The 26846-nt window shown below is 43.1% G+C and overlaps 1 protein-coding gene across 6 annotated transcripts in view; it reads right to left on the bottom strand.

The window, feature by feature from the left end:
- The window catches only part of pum1 (pumilio RNA-binding family member 1), a 29840-nt gene extending 6921 nt beyond the window's left edge, over positions 1 to 22919 (bottom strand). The window contains exons 1-16 of one of the 6 annotated variants that reach the window (XM_080045119.1): positions 22832 to 22919; positions 19177 to 19349; positions 17683 to 17805; positions 15040 to 15108; positions 13609 to 13714; positions 11119 to 11312; positions 10685 to 10857; positions 10311 to 10578; positions 10120 to 10228; positions 8661 to 8759; positions 8401 to 8543; positions 6470 to 6647; positions 6181 to 6315; positions 3222 to 3521; positions 2773 to 3015; positions 1066 to 1336 (exon numbers count right to left, since the gene is read on the bottom strand). In XM_080045119.1, the coding sequence (XP_079901245.1) occupies positions 1066 to 1336; positions 2773 to 3015; positions 3222 to 3521; positions 6181 to 6315; positions 6470 to 6647; positions 8401 to 8543; positions 8661 to 8759; positions 10120 to 10228; positions 10311 to 10578; positions 10685 to 10857; positions 11119 to 11312; positions 13609 to 13714; positions 15040 to 15108; positions 17683 to 17805; positions 19177 to 19338 (2573 nt within the window). In that variant the 5' untranslated portion in view covers positions 19339 to 19349; positions 22832 to 22919. The remainder of the gene's footprint in view (positions 1 to 1065; positions 1337 to 2772; positions 3016 to 3221; positions 3522 to 6180; positions 6316 to 6469; positions 6648 to 8400; positions 8544 to 8660; positions 8760 to 10119; positions 10229 to 10310; positions 10579 to 10684; positions 10858 to 11118; positions 11313 to 13608; positions 13715 to 15039; positions 15109 to 17682; positions 17806 to 19176; positions 19350 to 22831) is intronic. The other 5 variants (XM_080045122.1, XM_080045121.1, XM_080045123.1 and 2 more) reach the window with 5 other exon arrangements.
- Between the last annotated feature and the right edge of the window lie 3927 nt (positions 22920 to 26846).

Raw genomic sequence — 26846 nt, 5'->3', positions numbered from 1 at the left:
GAACAAAGCAGCTAGTGACGAAGTGATGGATGCCAGGCAAAAAGCAGAGATGAAAAGAGATGGTGATGTTGAAGAGGCTGAGGAGAGAATATGTCTGGAATGTGCAGCCTGGGCGTCATGGTGTATTGATAAATCATTTCAGTGGAAAAGTCTTCATCCGAGGCAGGGCGGCTCCAACCCAGACAGACCCAGAAACCAGGACCCCAGAGTGGCCTCCTGGGGCCCCTGTCCTCAAAATGAGCTCATCTCAGGCACAGACCGTGACATATCAATAACAGTTTGTTCCTTTATTAATACTCATACTTAAGAGAATATGCAGTATGGAGAAGCTACATAACATAAAACTGTTAGAGCAGGCATTGTGAAATATTCCCGTCAGTTTTACAAAAAAAAAATACTTTATTTTGTTATCCACAGGCACAGTCACAGCAGACTATTATAGCAGGATATAGTGAGCATCAACCTGACCTATGAAACTATGGTCTTTGGTGGACGGACACACACACGGGAATATCCGGAGGGCTGCACTTTGAAACACTAGCAAATCAAGTCTGTTCACATTCAGTGTTGAACGTGAATAAACATGATCATTTATTCAGCACTCACATGAACGTGAACTTGACCTGGGTTGTTTTCCAGCCCTGCCTTAAGGCCCTAAATCGCTGTAAAACACAGTCTAGGGGGCAATAAAGTAGGTACCAGGGACTTTTTCATAGTTGAAAACCAAAAAAAGGCAACTAGTGTGGAAAAGAGCCTGTACCATGTAGTGTAAAAATCCCATTAGAAGACAGTTGACCAAGTGTGAGGTAGATGTGGTGAAATCTAAACATCCAGAAAGACAAATGTAAGAGTTGAAAAAGGGCACTCTGTCCTAGCAAGCTTTGTCAAGTCTGAAAAAAAGTGACTTGTCATTTCATTATGAGCTTGGAGAGAACAAATCCATCAAGTTGATAGCAGGATATAATTCTTTCCCCATAAGAGGTGAAAGGCTGGTTCAGACTTCTAGCTCAATGGTGTTTTATTGGTCCACAATGTTTTGCTGAAGTGATATTAGTGTGTATGTACCTGCTGCCGTGCTGGTCCTGGCTGAACTCCATGATGTGGCCGGCGATGTCTCGGAGCTGCAGGTTTGGGTAGCGGTTGTTCCTGAAGTCCTCCAGCAGGCGGCTCCGGCCTGAAGGCATCACGTCCGACATGCCATAGCGTAGCCGGGATGACGGGAACAGCTGGCTGCTGGGTGAAAAGAGGGAGGAGCCTGAGCTGGCGGCGCTGCGGTACTTGGCCTCCGCTCCGGGGGCCGCAGAGATAAAACGTCCACTGCCGTTGGTCAGGCCTCCTGTGTGGTCAGAGACAATATGTTAGAACTGGTGTTTAATAGTCGTGTTGTACTCATATGACTCGAGAGAAGCTCAAGGATAGAGAAAATCTTATAAAAGCTAACTTAAAATTAACATATCCAAGAACAAGCTAAATATTTCTTTAAAAATAAAGATAAGGGGGCACCCTTAGCTCAGTTGGTAGGGCGTCCCCCCCCCCCCCGGGCCGGGCCCAGCAGCAGACCCGGGTTCGATTGCAGCCCGCGGTCGTTCTCTGCATGTCACTCCCCTCTATGCCCCATTTCACCTCTGTCTCTCTGCTCTATCAATAAAGCATAAAAATGCCCAAAAATATCTTTAAACAAAAATAAAAATAAAGATAAATCTTCTTCCCCTACATAGTCATTTAACAATGTAGAAAGTTGCTGCAATGATTACTTGCATGGGTCAAAATGAATCATTTTTCTTATTGATGACACTGCAGTATCATAAAAATTACTTAATAGCTTGGCAGCACAGAAAGGAAGCACTGGATGGCAGCACTGCCTCAAATATTAAGCTGACTCCAAGAAAAGATACATCTAATGTGCACACGAAAAGACAACACAAATGATTGTTTCAAAACCATTGAAAACAACCAATGACAGTCTTCACGAAAACTAAGGAATTCTCCTCTGCATCAGTCCAGCCTGTTTATTCTTTAACAAAGATAAGACTTGGGTATTTTAAAACAATATCTGTAGCAGGTGGCAGCTAAAGACATGGAGATATCAGCGTGCAGCTTCAACTGATCATACTGCTTTTTACTGAAATGCATATGTGTAAAATATGAGGCCTCCAGAGACTTCCAAAGCTGGTTATTCTATTACAGTCACTATGAAGCCTCGACTTGAGCGTCTGCGGCACACTTCAATCTGCCAACTGTCAATCATTGAAAAACACAGGAATTAAAAAAAAATTCAAAGTCACAGCTGCTAATAAATCATATGCTGACTTACAAATCTGCTGTCACATTTGAAGTCTTTTAGTTTGTGAAAATCTTGTTAACCGAGACAGCAGTTGACCGAGTTAGGTCATTTTTATTCATGCAAAATCCTACATAACAAATCAAATATAAGATATGTAAACAATAGATTCCTTAGCTATGAGGCTACACCATCCTATAGACACAATATTCCTGTTTAGGTCTAGTGCTCATTACCAATATTAACACAATGTAAACAAGCTGTCCTACACATGATCAACAAGGGTTTTTGATGATGCGACCAATCAACTGACAGATGCAGTAATTTAAGCAAATTGACATAGCTCGAATATTCTGGCACAGGCCTTGTATTTTTGAATATGGAAACGTTTATAATGCTATGTCGTAAATAGTTAAACAAATGGCATCACTATGAAACATAAGCCATTAATGATATTGGTAATCTCAAAAACTTAATCAAAAGACACTTACCGAGATTTAGGTTGGACGAGGAGCTGTGATTGGACAGGGAAGGAGGAGGTGTGAGGGAATGGGAGGGGCCCTGGTTGGGAAGGGGCATGCCCACGGGGCCAGGGGAAGGACTGAAGCCCAAGGTGCCGTTATAGAAGCCTCCGTGGCCAATGGGTGTGAGGCTGGAGGCCGTGCGTTTGTACAGCTCGTTGTTGCCAGTCAGGGAGTCCCGCCTGGAACCACTGCCACCACTTGAGTTGGCCACTAGAGGGAGACATACACACATTAGACTACGGTAAACGGAGGAAGAGTGAAATGTAACTTACTGTTCTTTTGTCCATTTAACCATCAATTGCTACATTTTAGTGCATACTTCTTATATCCAATTAAAAACTATAAAAGCACCAAAACATTCAGCTAATCACTGACACTCTCCAGCAGTACACTATGTGGGAAAGGTGTATTACTACCTGCAGTGCCGAAGCCACCCAGTGTAGCCCCTAGCGAGGCACCAAGGGAGGATGAGGCTTGCTGGCTGAAGCCCAAAGAGGCAGAGCCTGGTCCGGGCTGGCCCGAGCCCTGTGAGAATAGAGAGGAGCTCTGGGAGGAAGAGCTGAGGGAGGAGGATCCGTAGAATGAGCTTCCACCCAGCGCGCCACCAGGCCCGCCCTGTTGCTGAGGCTGCTGGGACGTCATGGCACGAAACGGACCATTGGCCCCGCCACCCAGACCACCATTGGCACCACCTGCGGAGGCTGCTGCTGCCGCAACTGGAGGGGAAAACAAGAGAATAAGCCATTTCACTGTGTGTCCAGAAAGTGTCCTTTCTGAATAAATAGTCATAGTTTCTAAAGGATATTTTAGGAAGACTTTAAATCTCTAACAATCCTGTCCAATATTAATGTAAACCCAAACTCCCCAATATACTAGTGTCTGGATTCACATAAACAACACCGACTCCTGGGAACTCCTCACAGAAATCTAAGACAAGAGTAAGTACAGTCTCATACACAGTGTTCCAAATTATTATGCAAATTGGAATTAAGTGTCATAAACATTTAATTTTTTGTATTTAAACTCATGGATGGTATTGTGTCTCAGGGCGCTTTGGATCATTGAAATAAATCTCAGACACCTGTGATAATCGGTTTGCTAAGTAAGCCCAATCAAAGGAAATCTACTTAACAAGGACATTCCACATTATTAAGCAGGCCACAGGTTTCAAGCAATATGGGAAAGAAAAAGGATCTCTCTGCTGCCTAAAAGCGTTAAATAGTGCAATACCTTGGACAAGGTATGGAAACATTAGATATTTCACGAAAACTTAAGTGTGATCATCGTACTGTGAAAAGATTTGTGGCTGATTCAGAGCACAGACAGGTTTGTTCGGATAAAGGTAATATGAGGAAGGTTTCTGCCAGACAAATTCATCAGAATAGGAGAGCAGCTGCTAAAATGCCATCACAAAGCAGCAGACAGGTATTGGAAGCTTCTGGTGCCTCTGGAGTCCCACGAACCTCAAGGTGTAGGATCCAGAAGATTGCAGTTGCAGTGCATAAACCTATTATTCGGCCACCCCTAAACAATGCTCACAAGCAGAAACGGTTGCACTGGGCTCAGAAATACATGAAGACTCATTTTCAAACAGTCTTGTTTACTGATGAGTGCCGTGCAACCCAGGATGGTCCAGATGGATGGTTGGTGAATGGCCACCATGTCCCAACAAGGCTGCGACGTCAGACAGGAGGTGGTGAAGTAATGTTTTGGGCCGGAATCATGGGGAGAGAGCTGGTAGGCCCCTTTAGGGTCCCTGACGGTGTGAAAATGACCTCGGCAAAGTATGTAGAGTTTCTGACTGACCACTTTATTCTGTGGTACAAAAAGAAGGAAAGTGCCTTCCGTAGTAAAATCATCTTCATGCATGACAATGCACCATCTCATACTGCAAAGAATACCTCTGTGTCAATGGCTGCTTTGGGCATAAAAGGAGAGAACCTCATGGTGTGGCCCCCATCTTCCCCCGACCTTAGCCCTATTGAGAAACTTTGGAGCATCCTCAGGCAAAACATATATGAGGTTGGGAGGCAGTTCACATCAAAACAGCAGCTATGGGAGGCTATTCTGGTATCCTGAAAAGATATTCAACCTGAAACTCTCCAAAAACTCATAAATTCAATGGATGCAAGAATTGTGAAGGTGATATCTAAGAAGGGGTCCTATGTTAACATGTAACTTGGCCTGTTAAGATGGTTCTGATTGAAATAGCTTTTTATTTCACTAAATATGACCTCCACATTCTGCAAATTCAACAAATGACCGTTTTTAGTTGTTTACAACCTATAAAATGTTTTGAAACTCTGTTGTGCATAATAATTTGGAACAGTGCATTTGGAGTTTTTTTTTTTTAAATATGTTTATTATTGGGAGGTTTGTTCAATAAAATTTGAAATATACTTTAACGGTTGATGACTTAAATTATACTGACTGTGATTTGCATCGACTATTTCGGAAAATCTGGGAAAATCTAATTTGCATTATAATTTGGAACGCAGTGTAGTCCCTTAATAGCATGTTCTAGAGATGAATGGGACACTTATGCCTCGTTTCCACCGAGTAGAGCGGGTCGGATCGGTTAGGTCCAGGCAGTTTGGCTTTTCATTTGCCAAAAGTTGGGTAGGGTATGGTTTAAGCGCACCTAACCACTCTGAGCCACTCCTAATCTCAGTACTCCTCCGTTGGGGTACTAGCCGCCTGGAAGGATGCCGAAAAGGCAGAGCTACACACTGCCGTCATTTGATTGTTCAAAAGAATCATTTCCGCCATGTGTAGTCACCTCGGCAAGAGTGAAGAGAGTCTTGTGTTTTGGCAAAAATGTGAGCACAGCACTGTTTATTGTGTGGTGTTTTTCCTCGTCAATAAATTAATCAGTTGGTTACACTGCGTCCCACTGCTAGTCACGTAGCTGCCGCAGCCAGCACTGTTCGCTCACTGTCTCTATGAGTTGCACCGAGCCGTCTCTGTGTGTTTACGCCATAGATAGTAGTAAATACACGCTCACAACAACACGGGGAATAAATAAAGAAGCGGCTTGTTTGCCCAAGCAAAAACGAGAGACCGCTGGCTTGAACACAGTTGTTCCACAGCCCGATAGTTTGACCCATATTCCGCCGGCGGTTATCGTAGTCCAGCCTAAACCCCGCCCTACCAGTAAGGGTAGGGTCGGCGGTGGAAACACCACGAGATTCTTAAAAGTGAGCTGTCCCGCTCTGAGCCGCTCCGACCCGACCCGCTCTACTCGGTGGAAACGAGGCATTAGAACATGTTTTAAAGATGACAATGTACAATCCATTGTTTTGTTTGCATGACGTTCTTCTGTGTCCTGTTGGCTGCAGTGAAGAACAGACAGGTCTATGTGTGTTGCTTTTTTACCTGCTTGTGCTGCGGAAGGAGATATGATGACAGAGCCAGGGGCCATCAGGCGGACAGGGCCACTCCTAGCTCCAGTGTTGACAACCAGTGCTCCTGTCTGATCATAATAGGCTGCAGGAGCAAGGACTGGGTAGCCTGGGAGAGAAACGGCAAGAAAAGGAATATAAAGAGTCTACCTAGATTGACTGAACAGTCTCAAAACAAACTGCCTGTTTGAATATTGATAATCAAGATATCTTGAAATGTGGCTGTAATAACAAATAAATATTAAAATTGTTGGGAGTCTCACCAAAACGATAACGCCAGTTATCCGGACTGCCATACTCACCGGGGACTCCTGCTGCCAAGCCCTGTCCAAAGGCAAGGGCTGAGTTAACTGCGGCTGCTGCAACCAGCTGGTCATTCTGCTGACTCTGTTGACCCTGACTTGGGGTCAAAGGTCGCTGGTTGCCCCCAGCACGCATCACCTTCACCAGGAAAGAGAAAAAAAACAAGGTATTTTAATTATATAATATTTTTATTTATTTATTCATTTTTTTAAACAAATGGTAGAAAATTGTACAAATCCTCTCCTTTAGCAGATAACCTGTGGAGGGCTGTGGGTGGATATGTCATCTAAACAATTAGGCTACACCAAGAAAAAACGGTGGGATGTAATAAAGCCAGGATTAGAGCACATTCCTTATATTGGCATAAGCCAGTGGTATTCACTATTTTTTTCAGGAGAGCCGCACTGACAGGACAAAGTCAGCAGGAGAGCCATTTTTGCCGCAAAGTATCAAAAGCTATAAATCCAGTCATACATAAGCATGCCTACTTATTAATATGTAATTCTTGAACCAGTGTTTCCCACAGTATTTTGTGAAACTGAGGGAACCCAGTCCTTAGGGAGGTCCGGGGGCATGCTCCCCCGGAAGAAAATTTGGTACCTTTTAACCCAGAATGCATCAATCTGGTGCACTTTTGGAGGAAAATTAAGAGTTGTGTGACTGTGTACTATTATCTGGAATAATTTGGAGACACTGGGTCACATAACATCAAAGCTATTGAAGAATAAATTATTATCCTACTTTTTATTCAAATATTTGTTAAAACAAATTTATGAATGACATATTATCAATCAAAATGGGTGTGTTCATATAATACCCCCCTGGAATACATTTTTTTTACCTTTCAAAAGGTAAATTCATCAATCTGGTGCACTATGAGAGGAAAATTAAGAGGCTAATTCAACTGTGTCCTATGTGAGCTGTTTAGCAGCCTATTATTTTTCTGGAATAATTCAGAGACATTGGGAACCCTGCCTGATCAAAGTGAACATACAATATGCAGTTTAGCCAAAACACTTAATTTTCCTCGTTTGTGGAGTTTTTCATCTGTCCACCTGGTGCCCAACTGGTTCTGAATAGACATCTATCAATGTACCAGTAACCAGCATGAAATGTTGAAATCGCATCCAAGCTAGCATTGTTGCGGTACCGTGCGTGTGGTTGCCAGGTTGTTAAGTGTTCTCCAATTTAAATGTCCAATTTAGCGATATGAAACGAGATCTATTTTTTTGCAAATTATTTAATATATTCCATGTTCGTGAGCATGCCTGTGATAGACGGTATGCATAACATATTTTTATTGACCGTGAGTTAGTTTTTTCCGCCACACCCCAATCTATCCAAGAGCACATTCTCCCTTGTAATGCATGAAAACCGCAAATCTGGCAACCCCGCTGTCAGTCAGCGTACGGCTGAGCAAGTTTAAATATATTATTTTCTAGTCTGTATTTCCACCTTGTAATGCCGTTGTTGACTTATTCTTTTATTACTTATTTGTATGAGAGCAGCCACGTTAGTTTAACAGGTTTGATGTTATAGATCTGCTTGTTTTTAATGGTTTTATGAAATATCTGTGCATGATCATATCACAGTATTTTTTTATTGCCATGCGAGCCGCACATAGAAGCTTGGCGAGCCGCGCTATGAGTAACGCTGGCATAAGCATATACTAGTGTAGCAGATGTAAATCAAACACCAGTTGGATGAAACATTTCCCACTGATTGGCTCATAATGTACACTGGCTACTAAGAGCTTTCTGCTTATAGATCCAAGTAGAGCAGCAGTGAGACTGAATGCACATTTCATCTGGCACAGAAGGAGAGGCCTAAGAGAACCATCTTGAGCCAGTGGCAATCAGCATGCCAGCTATTTGGCGAGCAGCCGACTGACCTGCTGCTGGTTCTGCTGGCCCTGGTTTTGTGCCTGCTGATTGGCCGAGTTGTTGGCTGCAGCCGCCTGCTGCTGGAAGAGGTTGGCAGGGTAAACCCCCCAGGGGGTCACACCATAGTACTGGGGAGGCATCACTGCCGGACCTGGATGGAAACAAATACAAAATCCTTACTGTGGAAAATTAAGTGCATTGATTTGACTAAATCCTTCCAGCAGCATCCAAACGGAGCTCAGGATCCATTTCAAAACACACTTCTCACCAAGTGTAGCTGCAGCTGCTAGTCCCGCTGCGTAGGGGTCCGTCCCTGGTGGACCAGCACTGATGATGTAAGGATTGGGCACAAATGCTGGGGCCAGACCTGAAAACACATGAAAGGAAAGGCTTTAGCAGTGAAAACCACTTCAGTAAATACCGTATGAATCCTTTATTAGGAAATAAGAAAGCAATGAAGTATGCACTCCAGAGTTGGTGAGGTTAGCGCTTGACCACAATGTTAATTCAAGACTCTTTAGGCTTGCTATGCATTACTTCCCTGGGAAATATTAACCCAGCATTAATATGTCACCACAGGACTGCAACCAAGTCAGTTTTTATTACGTCTGTGCTTTTTTTCTCTCCAAAATAACAATCTAGAAAATTCACACAGAAGCTGTGTCTCATTTAAGGGGCCGCAGCCTGCGTAGGCTGCATTTGAAGAACGATTGCGTCATAGCGGCGCATCAAGGCTTGTCCCATTTCGAAGGCGCCTTCATATGCGGCCGAGAAATGCAGCCTTCGTTTCACAGTTTTGAAGGGTCCAACAGATGTATCCTTCGCGGCACAACATATCCCAAGATTCATTGCGTTTTTTTCAGAGATGGCATAAAATAAAATAAAAAATAACAAAACAGCAACATGTTGCTCCATCTTAACTTTTATCTCCCTTTCTTTTTTTCTTGTCTTTTCTTTTCTTTTGTTTTTCTTGTCCTTCTTTCTTCTTTTCGTCTGGTAGGCAACTTATTTTTCTTTTTTCCTTCGTTGACAAGGCTGTCTCCGTTTGCAGCTATCAGGGTTGCTAGGCAGCACAGGAGCGGTGAGTCGTCACTCAAGGTAACGGCTTGTTACGCAAACCGGAAATGCTCGTATACGGAGACCGTCTCATTTAGCAACGCTCGTTCAGCCTTTGGTTCGGCCTTCACGGGCTATGGCCATCATAGACCGCGTCGACCGCGTCCTTTGAAGGATGCGGCCCCTTAATTGAGACACAGCTTGCGTCACATGCACTGATAATCAAGAGATTAAATTTCCTTAAATGGAGTATCATTATGTATAATCATATCCGACTTGTAATTTAATTCTAACTTTTGGTCTGTTGTTTTAAATTAATTTGCATTTTTGCTTCAAAATAAAAGGCTTAGGCAACAACAAACCATGTGTAAAATCATGTTGTGGCACTTTCCATTTTCCTGTAAAGCTCTGAAATGCATGGTCGCATGTGGTGATCAATCACATTCCCTTCACTAATATCTAATAGTAAAATGTTAATCAAGAAAAAGTTACAAAAATAAGGTAAATGGTGTTAAATAGAGTTGCCCTCCATTTGTGTCAATTGAGCAGGGGCTGAAAGTGAGAACATTTTTCAAAATACATTTCAAATAAGATTCTGACATTCGGTTCTCCCTCTCTCTCACACAGACACACACACACACACACACACACTCTCTCTCTTTCTTTCTTACCAATGTGAGACTGCTGTGCGGCTGCCAGGGCGTACTGCTGTTGCTGGGCTGCTGTTAACTGCTGCACTGCTAGGGCATTATTTCTCTGAAACAGCTGCAAAGAGTACAACTACAGGTCAATCACATTTTAATGCCGCCTGAGCTGAGTGTCACAGAGAGCCAATGACAAATGCTCACAGGCCTGCCCTTACCTGCTGCTGCTGGTTGTTGTAATCAAATAAGCCCACATTGGATTGAGAGTCCATTTGCATCTGGGAGTTGTAGTCGAACTGAAGCGGCTCCATCACCGACTCCATTTGGTCCATGGTGACACCACCTTGTTCCACACCAGAGAAGTCCTCTGGGGGTTTGGGGCCTCCACCTCCTCCCATGGGCGTCAGACCGTCTGACCCTACACCCCCGGGACCCCCCAGCAGGTCCCCCTCAGGGCCAGGGACCGGCATGTTGCCTGGGGGACGACTGTAGGGATGACAGAGGGGCAAGAGTTCAGTTTACATCTAGAGGCTGTCTGTACTGCAAGAACCGTTTCAATCTGCGAGTTTGTCTCTGTCACACCGAGTCCTACCCAAACTCTTTGACGTCGACGTCGAGGCCGTTCTGCACAGGCATTCCATTGGGGTTGATGACGTCACCAATTACATCAGCTTCAACTTCTGTCAACTCTTTCAGTTTCTCTCCTTCAAATGCTGCCTTTGGCTTCTCCCTCTTCTCTTCTTCCACCTCTCCATCTCTCTGCCCCTGTGTGATGGAGAGAAAAGCAATATGAGGGACACAGTGAAAAAAAAACTAGAGGTGATGATAACCTGACAGTGATAGAAGGCAAACATGGAAAGAACAAGGTGAAAGACCTGTCCCCATTTGACAATCACTGGCTGACAGAGGACATACAGGAAAATACTGATGCAGGAGAGAAAGGAAGTGAGGAAGATGGAAATATGTAATAGTTGACTAATGAGACAAATGCTGATGGATAGAAAGAGAACAGACTTCAAGACTTACATAGGGTCCTTTCCGGAGGCAGGAATCCAGTTTGTCAGCAGGCGATGAGGAGAGGACGTACTCCACCATGCTTACTCCAAGCCCTCCACTTTCAGAGCGCGGCGACATCACCGAGCCCACCCCAACTTCACCGCCGCTATGGAAACCCTGCCCTGGCCGGCGGGACACCATGATTGGCTGAGACACCGAGTGATCTGTTGTGAGGGGAACAGGGACTGTTCATGCGCGGGATAATGCTACATTTCCCCTACAAACTGTTCAGGCATTAGCAATCAGTCCCAACACGCACGAACCAATAACAGGACAATAACGTCATATGGAAGAAAGACAACAAATATCTCACAGAGAAATAACTGCATATTGAGCTGTTACATTTTACCAGACTGCATTTACTGAGGGTCTGAATGTTTGATGGCTTATCAACTCGGGCAGGGTTTCCGCCAGAATTTATTATAATTTTTTTTTTTAAATCGGCATGTTGGCAATTGTGCTGCACGATTTGGTGAAATAGTGCAATTGGGATTATAGTGGACAATATTGCAAGGCCGCCATGACTGGAATACACTGGGGAAAACCCTGGGGTTTTGAATTCCTTTGGTTATAACTTTCTGCACATATTTTTGTAATTTCTTCCGACTACTGCTGCATTTAAGTTTTCTGGCAGTTTGTCCCATTATAAGACAGGATATTATTTCTTGAAAGGATTTCCTTTTTTCCATCATTTCAGCACACCTGGACTGGGTCAGAAACTAGTCATTAAAAAGAAACCAAAACAATATGCTGTGAAATGCAGAATTTGAAGTTAAAACTACCAGAAGCATTTCACTTATGCGATACTTTTTTTAAATACTAATTCATGTCAGTGAAAGACAATCATCTTTGAACCTACAGAAATAACTGCATTTTTTTACATGATACACCAGGAATCTCATATCTCATCGTCTGGGAATTAATACGGGTGATTTCACCTTGACATCAGCCTTTGATTCGGACAGGAATTTGAATACCGTATTTTCCGCACTATAAGCCGCACTGGACTATAAGCCGCAGGTGTTATAATGTTTTATTACCATATGTAAGAGTTTGTGCACAGAGGGGAAAGAGATGGCTGCTTGAGGAAGCTCCCATTTATTAACATTTCAACAAACAAGTTGCATATTTGCATAACATATTCAATTGTTACCATTTAGAGCAGGGGTTCTCAAACTTTTGATAGCTGAGGGCCAATTTAGGAACCCAACATTGGACCGAGGGCCGCCGAAGGAAAAAAAATTATAAAACTGAAATAATTTCAATGGCCAGCGTCTTTGCGTCTTTACAGTTTACATGTATTGGTCAGCATCCAATACTGTGTAACTAACATATTTAAAGTAATAAATGAAGGGCTAGGTCTCATTTCAACATTGGGGAACACACATTAAAAGCGGGGGTCTGGGGGTTGTCCCCCAGAAAAATTTGAGGTTCGAACACTTCATTTTGTGCATTTTGTTTAATTTTTATGCAGTAATTTGTGTCTTCTGTATTTATTTATGGTGGAAATGTTAAGGAAAAGACAACTCGCTCCCATTGACACACATCTAATGGAATATAAATCAAGGCACTGAGGCATTCTGTATTGCATTCAAATATTTATTCTACTTTATTGTTCAAAACTTTCTACACATTGAAAACGTATCACCTTTTGGAGTGTTTTTTTTGAAGGACTCACTACTCATGATGCAGCAGCAGTGTTAACTATTATGACACTATACATTGGAAATAAACAGGGTGGGCTATCAGCAGTCAACTAGGCAGATAGTTCCATGGCTATCAGCAGCTAGCTAACGTTAGTTTGTTAGCTAAACTTTAGGCAAAAGAGTTAGAAACCAGATAATGTTAGCATCCATCCTTAGACACTTGACCTAATCTAATTCACCTTGAATGTGAGAAAGTGCATCGTATTGGGCTTGACAAGCTCACTATCTAACAACTTACATTGGGACCACTACACTGCCTGCTGCACTGCGGGAGGCTGACCAGCCGTCTGCAACGAGAGGCAGAGGCCAGCCGAACTTCGCAAGTTTAATAAGTGGGGAATGAATACAAACAATTAGGAGGGATATTTAAGTGTTTCGACCCCTGTACTGTTTTTACTGTTACGGGGGACGCATCCCCTCCGTGCGTTTCAATTAAAAAAAAAATATATATATATATATATAATTTTTTTTTTTTTTTTTTTTTTTTTAATAATTCATAATTCAATGCGGGCCGCGGGCCGCCAGATATGCTTCGGCCCGCGGGCCGCACTTTGAGAACCACTGATTTAGAGCAATAGTAGCTAGTACAGAACATATACTGTGCTGTGTAATAACAGGGTCGAAAAATGGGGAAAAAATCGCGGCTTATAGTCCGAAAATTAAGGTATATATTTGTCTACACCAGACCAGACAGTGATTGTTTTGGTGCTTTGTTGACTTGTTTGTTAGAAAAAAAGAAAAACCTAGTGTATACCTGAGGCCCCCCATGCACTGTCCCTCCACTGGTCAAGAAAGATCCCCTTTGGTCCATCTTTCCCAGAGTCATCTGCCTCCCAGAACTTCTTACCAGTTAGCAGCTGCTACAAAGACACAGGACAATGACAGGACAGGGGAAACAAGGGCAAGGTTAAAAATGGTCAAATAGATACAGTAAGCACATGGAATAATAAAAATATCATTATGTGACCAGTCATCTGAGAACAAAAGGTACTCAAATCTTACTTTCAAGACAGCCTTTTGAGTGTGTTTCATATGACAAAGCTTTTTTTAGTTTGGTCTGAAGCTGCCAGTGTTGCACTGCAATTTCCAGTAATGTACTTTGACCCCCGACTGCATCCCAAATAAACAAGCACAAGCCCTACTACTTGAGTGAGAAATAACAAGGAACAATCCAAGCAATTGGGAATAATCATTTTAATTTTTTTAAATGCTTGTTTTTAAAGGCAGCACAACAGATAACTTGCTTCGGATAACTACCATGATCAGTATCTTCCAAAACAGGTAACAGCAACTCAAGATGAATTCAAATCTGAAAATCTGTTTATACTGATTTGGCATTGCAAGGTAAATGTCAATACATCTCATCAAAGAGGTATTACCATCAATATCAGCCTAACAATAGGCTACATCAACAAACATACATACATCAGCATTATGCTCAATGGGGCAAAACTAATTGTAGGCAATGGTCCAAAATTAACCAAGTTACTGAGCGTAGACTGTGGATAATGAACCACCAGCCAGTCCAACCAGCTAAAATAAAAAGGGCATCTCTGCTCAGTCTCTTCTCATCTTTCAGAGCTTTTTATTCGGAAAAAACAAGTTTACAAAACTATTGGCTCAAACGCCTTCGAAGGAGCAACTGATCCATCAATTTTCCCTGGGATTTCCTGTTATTCTAGTTTGACTGTGAGTGTGTCTATTCAGCCAGGTGCCCAATTCACACAATAGAGGGCAGCTATTTTCATGTCAAATGTTCTTGTGTAAGTCGTTCTACTTTTTATTACTGCAGTGTTACACAACGTTGCCTATAGCGCCATCTCCAGACCAAATTAGTGGAGTTTATCCGCTCCAAACACTTGATGGAAACACACCTAATTCGCAGTTAATTTTTCTTATTTGAGAACTTTCAAATGGAATGCTTCACATTTAGATGGTAACCCATTTGTCATGTAAGTCACCTTTTTCTAGACAATACGTAACGCTGACCATCTGACCCCTGTTGGCATTTTTCCATATACATGTGCTAGCTCGGCTTGGTTTTGCCCGGCCCGTCAGCCCAGCGCGGAAGGGGTTTTCTTTACCATAACAGCAGGGCTACTCGTCTGTGGGTGTGCATACAAAATCAGCTCGGCACGGCTTGGTGAGGCCAAAAGTGCCTATGGTAAAATGCCATATGTCTCACCTCTCCCATGGCGCGTCCTTCCAAAGCCAGTGCCTGGAAGTCATGGTTTAGCTCGTCCATGGACCGCACCTGTAGACAGAGAGAACAGTGAAACTTTAAAAGACGACTTTCTCATAGTAAACCAATGTATAAACATGAACTCAACTTTAATTACCTATGTTAATTAGTAATTACCTTTATAAATTATTTGCCATAGATCGTACAGTGGTGGACACTAAAATGTCTAACGCATAATGTTCTTTCTTTACATAAGTTATCTCTTCAGAATAAAGTGGTCTGTGAACTTTGTACAAGAAAACAATAGTACGTGACATGGTACAATTCTGCAATAGTATGTTACAACTTGTGCAGGGGTTGACACTAAGGTTTCAAAAGCACTTGCCCATAGGGCAAGTACAGATAATGTTTTACTTGCCCGAATGTCGTGCTCAAAATTAAATTATACATTTTAGCGAACCGTATCTCTTAAATGCAAACACTGCTTAATTGTCTCATCCTGAACACAAACAACCAACAACAATTCATATAAGCATATATATCATGACATCACACATACAGCCAAGAGCTTGGTCCTGCTGCAGCATCGTAAAAGGGCCTCTTTTTGCCAGGCACCTGGCCTGGTTTTGGGGGGGTCTCAGAAAACTCAGTCTAGCTCAGAGTAAAGCTGAATGTTAGCTTCCACACAAATGTTCAGAAAATGTTTACTTATTTAAAAAGGTCACATTGTGCCAAAAAGTGATCGTGTGCCATAAAATGATTAAAGTCCACCATGTTAAAGCTATTGCCCAGTTACACTGTAAGTAGGGACTGGAGGGGGATCATTAATTTCTATTCATATTGATACCATTATAAAGACTCCGCAATCCAAATCTTTATCGATAGCCTACTTTTCTATTATCTTGTTAAAAGAGAACTGGTATTATTGCTTTAATTGCTTATAAGCTGAGCAGAGCTAAGGATAGGACTTTAAACAGGTCCATATCCAATCATTCCATATTTAGGCCTACTATTTATTTTATATTGCTGGGAAAACAAGTTTTTCACCCAAACTGTATTATTCAAGCTTCTCGCGAAAAACTAAAATTTCTTTTTTTCTTGATGTTACATTTGAACACATCATTTTATTGACCTGTGCCTAATAATCACTTTACTGAGCCGACCTGAACACATCACATTTTTTTAAGCCAACTAATTCTTAACCTGCAGATTTTGATATGGATTTAAAAACTATCACATTTTTTAACTGCGGGACTTGCTACAGTCTCGTTTGTTGATCAACGCTGCTTTGAATGAATGATGAACAGCGGCTCAGAGGACAGAGTTTTTTTGGGGGAGACGGAGTTGAAGCGGGTTGAAGGAGTTTCTTCAAGACAGTCGAAGGTACAACACTTTCGCAGCCTATGATGCGGACCAGTGATGGAATAATACGCAAAAGAAAGCCTAATTAGTTGAAGATGACCCGACTCTACTCGATATTTAAAATTACATCATGTGACCTACTGGACTCCATAGCGGTATCGACAAGCTCAAACGTTATTGATTTATGTGTTTTGAATATAGCGTAGACAGTGAAACTGCGCGCACACAGGCTGGTGGGTGTGTGTGTGTGTGTGTGTGTGTGTGTGTGTGTGTGTGTGTGTGTGTGTGTGTGTGTGTGTGTGTGTGTGTGTGTGTGTGTGTGTGTGTGTGTGTGTGTGTGTGTGTGAGAGAGAGAGATAGAGGGCGAGAGATGCTGCTGGCTGCCGCGCGCAGCTGCTCAAATGCAAATATAGCCGATCTATTTTGTGTGAGTTAGCAGTGTTGGGCAAGTTACTTCAAAAGCGTAATGCGGTATTTATTACTTATTACTGGCATTTCAAAGTAGTTGGTTACATTACAATATTACTGTCTTTGAATTGTAAGGCATTACACTACTTTTACATTAGCGCGATTCATTTGCAGCCTGGACGCGGAGGTGTGTCACCTCTCTGCTCTGACAGCAGGCTGGGACTCGCTCCGAGGGGCTGCTCCGAGACTGACCGCCTCCGAGTGCCCTTAGACGGGGAGGGGCTCGCGGCAGCACCCGCTGCTCGTTGAGCACAGAGTCTCCAAACACTACAAAAGTTTTCAATAACTTGGGCAGTGAGACGGAAGCCAGTAGGCTAGCGCATCTTTGGAATCAATTGTAGCAGCAAATCGAGTTTTCTTCTCCTCTAGCAGTAACATTAGCGTGGGTTTTTTCTCCTCTGCGAAACTCGCGGTGTTGGCCAATTTGTATAAAAACAACAAACCAGTCAATTTCGGGTTTAAAATGCATTGTAACGCGCGTTTCTGAGCTATGTACTGCGTTACATATTACCATTTTTTTTGCTGTAATGCCTTACATTACCGCGTTACAGCAAAACGTAATGCATTACAGTAATGCATTACTTCCTGTAACGCGTTACTCCCAACACTGGTTAGCAGGAACAAAAGGTTTCTAAAACACATGAATAAATAGCTTAGACTACTGAGAACCCCACTTAAATCCACTTGCCCGTTCGGGCAACCAAAGAGCAATCTCAACTTGCCCAAACATTATTTTCACTTGCCCCGGGCAAGCGGGCAACCGTTAGTGTCAACCACTGCAACTTGTGCAACACACACACACACACACACACACACCTGGCTGTCATGGATGTTGTCTCCAGTGGGCCAGCGATGTTTGCCGGGCTGTTCTCCGTGCTGCCGCTGGAAGAAATAGTCTACCATGGCATCATCCTGGGAACGTCCAGCACCTGCCACACCCTAAGAGAGAGAGACACACACACACACACACACACACACACACACAGGTACATGTTATCCTAGAATTACTGGCCCAACAGTTACAAGCAGAGTGTGTCTGAGCAAAAACTGGAGACCTGCAGGTTTAGCAAAGATTTTAAGTATTTCCCCAAAGTTTCATAGAATTAACTAAACAAAATATTCATCCAAGCCGTTTCTTCCTAACCTTATTAACACATTAAGTGTTTCCAAATGTGTACATTTTTTTCAAAAGGGTAAACGGCATCGTCAAAACAGCAGTCTGTAGAGGTTTTAAAGAACACATCTTCAATTCACGTGAAAATATGAGGCAACATATCTTTTCACTGGCAAATCTTACTTTCGATGTGCTCTCTTACTCATTTTGAGGGTAAACATCAATTTCCCCACTATAAAAAGTCAAACAATTAGACAGCATGAACTGGAAACAGCTGGGCTCAGTTATTTACAGTACATGCGGTGGATGCAGTAGAATAAAGTTTGAAAAACGTCATTCAATCAGACTAAATGGTAACTTATTAGATGAACTGGACTGCTTTCTTTCCGGATTTGTCAAGAAACATTCTAACCTTGCAATTAAGAGGTAAAACCAAACCGATGATCCCAGGTTGGGGCCTTAAAGTTCAGAGACATTACATTGTTCACTGTAAATACAGATGCAACAAAGAGGTTTTATTATATATATTTTTTTAACACCCGCCTGAACAGAAGCAAATATGAAACAGGTGCCAAGCACAACAGCACAACTGTCAAGGAGAAAAAAGATGGAGCCGTGACTAGAACTGCAAGTAACAATTTTTTCATTCATCTAATCAAGTTTTTTTCTTCCGGGGTGACCAGAGCTTGAGGGGATGACTTCAAAAAGCTTTTGCATGTTTGATACACGTATGGAGGAGATGTAATGTTATTTAAGTTTAGTTGAACAATGTCAACACAGATTCCATCTAAATAACTGTTTTTAGTCTAGTGTTGTTGAAATTTACTGGAAAACCTAAATACTGCTGGGTAAGGCATTAAAATGTCAAGTAAGTCAGTTTGTATTTATACTAGCCAGATATCACAATTCTCAATTTGGCACAGAGGGCTTTATGATAAGAAAGGCTCCTCCAGCTCTACTTTGGGATTCGTTTGCCTTGTTAACGATGCTACTGTAACTATGTACGCTTGGATGACCTCACCTGTAGATTAGCCAACAGACAACCTGCTGAAGTAGTTGTCAGATTTTGGTGTCATGGTTGTGATGTGCAGAAAATGCCAACTATAGTGGTTAATAGTTATCAAAGCTAATATATGACATGTTATTGACAAACGTTTGTCCATGAGTTAATTAAATGTGTGGCGTCAAGGTTTTACCTGCTGGCTAGGGGGTGCGGCCTGAGGGGTCTGCCCAGTTGGAGGGGCATGTCCTCCGCTGCTCAGCACCACGGGCATGCTGGGAGATGTACTTCTATGGTGGGGGCTGAATGAATCCTGCCAGAGCACTGCTTTCCTCTTCAACACACACACACTGCTCATTCCACCACAGCCTGTCCAGAGAAAAAAAACATCTGTCACATGCAAACAATTGCATAATGGATCAATAGATTGAACAAATAAAAATTTAACAGAAATATTAGTTGGTTATGTCATTGGCCCGTTTTCCCGCGCTGTAGGGCTGAACTAAGCATCGCTTCGCACCTATCTCTGAGAGTCTTGCATGTGTAATAGCTTCCAGAAAATGACAGGTTTAAACAAAACATAGCCAAATGGCAGTGGCCACATCACGTCAAAGAATGTCTAAAGTTTGGGAGCATTCCACCCTCAAAAATATGCATTACTTGCAAGATTTGTAAGGCAGACCTTGCTTGGCATGGGAGCACATATGCAATAAGATAGTTTGCCTGTTAGTAAGTGGGAGTCCGCATCGTCAACAAGTCCAACGTGCCTCATCTCCAAATGCTCCTGCATTGCTGAGGTGCTCCCGTGCTAAACAAAGTCTTATCTTGTAAATAAAAATCTAAAATATGGTAACAAATCACCTCTGGTGTCGCTAAAGGTGAAGGAGAACATAAATAGGTCAATATTTCGCTCACACTAACAGCTGATGTGTGGCAGACTGGCAAATAAAGTTGGTCGAAAGAATAATTTCCGCCGTGTGTAGTCACCTCGGCTAGAGTGAAGAGAGTCTTGTGTTTTGGCGAAAATGTGAGCGAAAACACACTGTTTATTGTGTGTTTTTTTTCCTCGTCATTAAATGTAGCTGCCGCAGCCTGCGCTGTTCGCTCACTGTCTCTATCAGTTGCACCGAGCCGTCTCTGTGCTCACAACAACACGGGGGGAATAAATAAAGAAGCGGCTGGTTTGACCACGAGAGACCGCTGGCTTGACCACAGTTGTTCCACAGCCCGATAGTTTGACCCACATTCTGGCAGCGGCTACCGCAGTACAGCTTAAACCTCGCCCTACCAGTAAGGGTAGGGTCGGCGGTGGAAACACCACCGAGATTCTTAAAAGTGAGCTGTCCCGCTCTGAGCCGCTCTGAGCCGCTCCGACCCGACCCGCTCTACTCGGTGGAAACGAGGCATTACATTTTTGGAGCCAAGTAGCAACCTGCCATTAAAGCGACTTAATTTGAGATAATCAGAGCAGCAGTGCTGGGATCAACATTTACATATATAAACCAGAGAATCCCTTTACTGCCCAGGAGGCAGGTGAGCCTGTCTATCCTGCAGTCTGCACGACATACTGTAAACTTGACTGTACTGCTGTGTGTGGGTGGAAACACACAGAGACGTTCTAACTCCAGTGGCATGGACCATGGAGATTAAAGCAGCATTGGAGTTTCTATAAACACTATTATTAAAACAGTTATTTAAGGTGTTCTAACTCATGCATTTGGTTGTACGTCTTGTTAAGAAAAACTTGTATAAGCATGGCTTTAAGGGAGACGTGGATGCAAATCACTGCCACTAGTCAAAGTGGAAGTTCCCAATTTTACAGCTGATACATCATGCCACCTCAGGAGTCTATAGCACCTTCCGGTTTTATAAAGTACGCCCCAAAAAACAAATGCAGTCCATTATAATTATACAATAATACATTTCATAGAGGTGTTGTTTCAAACTGTAGTGCCTTTGAATTGGATTATACAAAGAGGTGTCTAATATTTTGTCCAAGCCATTTATATCAGTGGAGTAAATGGTAAATGGACTTGACTTATACAGCTCTTTTTCTAGACGATTTCTTACCACATTCACCCATTCATACACACACTCATACACCGATAGCTGTAACTGCCATGCAAGGCGCTCTCTGAATCATCAGAAGCAATTTGGGGTTCAGTGTCGACCCTGCACTCCAGAGGACGACCTCCCTACCAGCGTCGCCTCTGCCGCCGGGGTGTAATAAAGATAATAGTAACACTTCTGAGTTCAGCACATTACAGTTGAAAAAAGCACCACCAACTCCATCCTCCAAGTAACAACGAAGTTCTAAAACAATATAGTTATCAACTGATTACTTTAAGCTATGTGTACATAATAAACTGGCAATTAGGCATCTTCTGTAAATAGGAACCACACAGTTTTTTTTTTAACTTTGCACACAGGGGAGGCTTTACTTGCAAAGGAATTAATGTACATGATTGCAAATTTACTACCTTACTGTAAAAAGGTCACAGGTGGCCTGTCATTGAACCCACGTTTTAAGGGTGGTGGGCAAATAGTCATTATGTGAGAAATGCAAACACCAAGAAATGTGTGATGTGCATGGACCAAAATGTTTGGTGGTCTTAACATTTGGCAAAACAACCTCACTGATCAGAGGTATTGAATATTTATGTTATGACCTCTTTATCCAACAAACTCTAATCTCTGTTAACATGACCAGTTTCACATTTGTGTCCCTACTGGCCATGAGGAAATTATAAGGGGTTTTTACACTGGCCCACATACATGAATTCACTTTGCCAGAGGCTGTCTGACTGACTCTCCAGACGGCATAGAGGGTTCTCTAGTCTGCTGCAACCAGGGTGCAACACACCACCTCCAACGAAGACTAAAAAAAACAACGAACTGAGCCGTCCGAAAAGATGTACACAAACCAGCTCGCCAAGTGATCATTCTCATTTCCACTTGTGATTTTGTTTCCTGCAGCACTTTTCAGTCAGCATTGCTCAGCAACAAGGAAATGTTTGCTTTTCATTCCTTTGCTACAGCTCGATGTCAGATAGAGAAACACCCGGAAATCCACAACACTGTGGCCAATCCCCAAAGCGAGACGCACACCACTTGTTATCCTACAAGTTTAACTGAGTGCACGGAAACAGGCACTGTTCTCCATAACCCAACTGGGTTAATCATTGCTCAATACCGGGGATCAATCCACCGCATACCGGGCAGACAAGGGGTGTGACAATACGAGCAGGGAACCTGCAGCTAGCACGAGATAACGTATGCGAACATGGACCAAACATGTCCCTCCTACCAGACATGACACATCAAAACGACAGGGGATATGTGTAAGCTTCTGGTGACAGGGTGGTCACAGTTAGCGGTTATTTAATTTTCCTGCATCCGTGTCCACTCAAGCCAGTCCCGGCTGTGTTATGCACGGTCTTATGCCCATGTCTACCAACAATAACACGGCCTCCCGAAACAAGCTCAACCCGGGCGAACCGGCGGCCAAACACGGGCTCAACATATCATTTTAACACAGCAACAGCACCCCCATAACAGCATCATTCTGTTATTAATAAACACCCGGGGAGGTCCCTACCAGTCTGCAGACCTCGCAGCCCCACAGGTCCCCGTGACGCTGATGCTAACAAAGGCCCTAGAAGCTGTCTGGAGCGGAAGACCGACACAACGGGAGGAGGGAGGCGAGCGGCAGAAAGGGAGGCAGCCGCTTCAGCCTCACCAAGTAAACCTCTGTTATGCTCTCCAAGAGCCGCCATCGCAACAATACACGCAACGACGAGTGGATAAGCAACGATCCGTACCGCCACGGGCCGGGAAGAGGTGATACTCACCGGCGGAGAGGGTGGATGGTTGCGGATTTCGGCCCCAGTTTCTCTCTGACACCCCAGGCTTTCACTCCGACAACATGGCGGCTCGACGGAGGAGCAGGCAAGAGCGCTGCATGACGGGAAGGGATGAGAGAGAGCGTGCGGTTCATTGCGCCAACCGGGAGGGGAGGGAGGGTCTCACCGGACCGGTCCCTTTGTTACTGAATTGTTGGGAGTAGCTATTTATATTGTTTTCACTACATTCATAAATAAGGCAATGGTTTAAAAAATAATAATAATATTTTGTTTTAATGACAACATAGCCTACAAGCATTCAGGTAGCCTAGAGTAGGCTAACATCACATAAAAAGCATTTTTGCAAATTGATACTATCCTAATAATTAGCCTATTATTAGGCCTATTACTATCCTAATACATATATTACAAATAACAGGCCTAATAATTAGCCTATATAGCTATTATAATAGGCCTAACAGTAGGCTGCAGGACAAACAGCCTTTAAAAAAGCAAAAACAATGGCATAGACAAGGACTACATACAATAAAATAAAATGTTTCTGGGGGAAAGGTTCCAAATAATAATGTTTTAATGGTTTGTTACTCTTTGTTCCAAGGCTAGCTATTATGGCAGGGGTGGCCAACCTGCGGCTCGCGAGCCGCATGCGGCTCTTTGCCTTGCTTCGTGCCCAGGGCCGGCGGTAGCCAGGGGCCAGGGTGGGCCGTGCCCACCCAAATGTGGGCTGTGCCCACCCAATCAAAAAAAATTATATATTTTTTTTAGGTGGAAGTCCAGACCCACTATCGGACGGACCTGTTCATTCGCTGTCCAAGAAAATGTCAAATAAAATTCAGACAATTAATTAATACTAAAGAATATACCATTACCATGCATTGCTTCTAATTGTATTATTGGGTGGGCAGGACAGCCTGCCTCCAAGTTACCCACCCGCTTATAGTGGTCACTGGTCAGCAGAGCCGGCCCGAGGCATAAGCGAAATGAGCGGTTGCTTAGGGTCCCGACTGCCAGGGGGGCCCCCCCAATTTATTTTTTTATTTCGTTTTTTTTTAGTTTGTGTGTTTGATATCAACATCATATTATGTAAATGTAAATTATCATACAATAAAAGGAATACAATGTTTTGGTAGATAGTTAATAGCTTAATAATTGAATCAGTTCATCTGGGAGGTAATCCGAGGTTAACTGATCATGTCACGTTCAAGTCCATGGCATGCACAGTTAGTATTGAGTTTATTTAAAAATATTTGAAAATGCCCTCAGTTGCCCATGCACTGTGTATAGTCTATAGCCTATTTCAGCCTCGTCTGTGGAAAAAAAGATAACTGGACAACAGAGTTCTTCTGCTTCGTTCTTCTCATTGCATTTAAATGGAAAATCCATGTGTCTTTCTTCAATAGCTTCTAATTCATCCGACCCAGTGTCTCCAAATTATTTGTTTACACAAAATTCCTCAGATTTAGCCTCTTAATTTTCCTCTCAAAGTGCAACAGATTCATGCATTTCACTTTAAAAACGTAAAAAATAATCTCCCGGGGGGGCATACCCCCGGACCACCCTAGCAGAGTTGTGACCTCGGCTGGCTACTATTTTCACCCAGCTGGACATTGGAGCCAATAGTGGAAATACTATATATCTATGTGTATAGTATATAGCTCTGGACTACCACCATCCAGGTTGCCCAGTCCCAAAGCTTTCTCTTCAATCAGCTCAGGCTGCCTACAGTTAATACTGCAATAAAAAAAAGATACATTATGTTGTATATAATGTATATTATATGTTATTCATAAACATTTTGGAGAAAAAAAACATGCAAGAATCAAATCTCCCACACAGCAACACTCAAAGTTTATTTGCATATTGTGTTCTACACAATTCACAGTAAATGTGCCAAAAATCAGACGCAGAGATCTTACAAGGGCAAAAAATTCAAGCTTGCGCGCCTTGCGTGCGCTCGCATCTTCGTTCTCTCTGCCCAGTGTGCCCACCTAAAATTTCTACAGGCCCACCCTAATCTGACTGTCTAGAACCGGGCCTGTTCGTGCGGCTCTTCAGTTCATATCAAATTTTGTGATTATATTTTTTTGCTTTATTGGGGGTCTGGGGACTCAGAACCAGTCAGTATCTGGTGTGACCACCATTTGCCTCATGCAGTGCAACACATCTTCTTCGCACAGAGTTTATCAGATTGTCAATTGTGGCCTGTGGAATGTTGGTCCACTCCTCTTCAATGGCTGTGCGAAGTTGCTGGATATTAGTGGGAAGTGGTGCACGCTGTCGTATACGCCGGTCAAGCACATCCCAAACATGCTCAATGGGTGACATGTCCGGTGAGTATGCTGGCCATGCAAGAACTGGGACATTTTCAGCTTCCAAGAATTGTGTACAGATCCTTGCAACATGGGGCCGTGCATTATCTTGCTGAAACGTGAGGTGATGTTCATGGATGTATGGCACAACAATGGGCCTCAGGATCTCATCACGGTATCTCTGTGCATTCAAAATGCCATCAATAAAATGCACCTGTGTTCTTCGTCCATAACAGATGCCTGCCCATACCATAACCCCACCACCACCATGGGCCACTCGATCCACAACATTGACATCAGCAAAGCGCTCACCCACACAACGCCACACACGCTGTCTGCCATCTGCCCTGAACAATGTAAACCGAGATTCATCCGTGAAGAGAACACCTCTCCACCGTGCCAGACGCCATCGAATGTGAGCATTTGCCCACTCAAGTCTGTTACGGCGACGAGCTGGAGTCAGGTCAAGACCCCGATGAGGACGACGAGCAAGTTGAGCTTCCCTGAGACGGTTTCTGACAGTTTGTGCAGAAATTGTTTGGTTATGCAAACCAATTGTTTCAGCAGCTGTCTCAGTGGCTGGTCTCAGACAATCTTGGAGGTGAACCTGCTGGATGTGGAGGTCCTGGGCTGGTGTGGTTACACGTGGTCTGCGGTTGTGAGGCCGGTTGGATGTACTGCCATATTCTCTGAAACGCCTTTGGAGACGGCTTATGGTGGAGAAATGAACATTCAATGCACGAGCAACAGATCTGGTTGACATTCCTGCTGTCAGCATGCCAATTGCACGCTCCCTCAATGCTTGTGGCATCTGTGGCATTTTGCTGTGAGACAAAACTGCACATTTCAGGGTGGCCTTTTATTGTGGACAGTCTAAGGCACACCTGTGCACTAATCATGATGTCAGATCAGCATCTTGATGTGGCACACCTGTGAGGGGATGGATTATCTCAGCAAAGCAGAAGTGCTCACTATCACACATTTAGACAGATTTGTGAACAATGTTTGAGAGAAATGGTAATATTGTGTATCTGGAATGAATTTTAGATCTTTAAGTCCATCTCATGAAAAATGGGAGCAAAAACAAAAGTGTTGCGTTTATATTTTTGTTGAGTGTATATATTTTTTTCAAATCCTTTTTTGTGGGCCTATGTGTGTGCATGTTCGCAAACGTTTCATGCGGCTCTTACGTTCGTTTTACATGTTGTTTATTATTTAATTATTTATTTTGTTAATGTGTATGTGTATGCCTGTTCGCAAATGTTTAATTGAGGACGCAACATAACGTTCGCAAACGTTTGGTGTGGACGCAACCTAAAACTGCCCGCTCAGCTTGGAGGGAGGTTTTCCGTGAGTAAACAATTTGTGTCAAGTTCGCTCCGAAACAGAGTGGGAGAGTTTATATTTTTTGTTAAACGTTATACCAAGCCATTCTGCCTTATATGCCAGGCGTCATTCTCATTAGCGCATTTCAAGGCTTCAAATCTTCAGCCCCACTTCAGCTCACTCCATGCTAAAAGTAAGTCCCACTAAGCAACATGCATAGTAAGAGAAAAACGCTATTGTAAATTGTTATATTTTTGTTTGTGGACTTGGTTGAACTGAGAGTTTGTGTGTGAGGCAGTGCACACAATGTTCATTGTTGAAAATGACTGGCCTGTCGTCTTAGTACTGTAGGAGTCCAGTTCTGTCAT

Source organism: Ammodytes marinus (assembly GCF_949987685.1).
Source record: "Ammodytes marinus genome assembly, chromosome: 17".
Lineage (NCBI taxonomy): Eukaryota > Metazoa > Chordata > Actinopteri > Uranoscopiformes > Ammodytidae > Ammodytes > Ammodytes marinus.
Note: the sequence above shows the minus strand (reverse complement) of the source record. Positions and strands in the feature narration are given on the sequence as shown.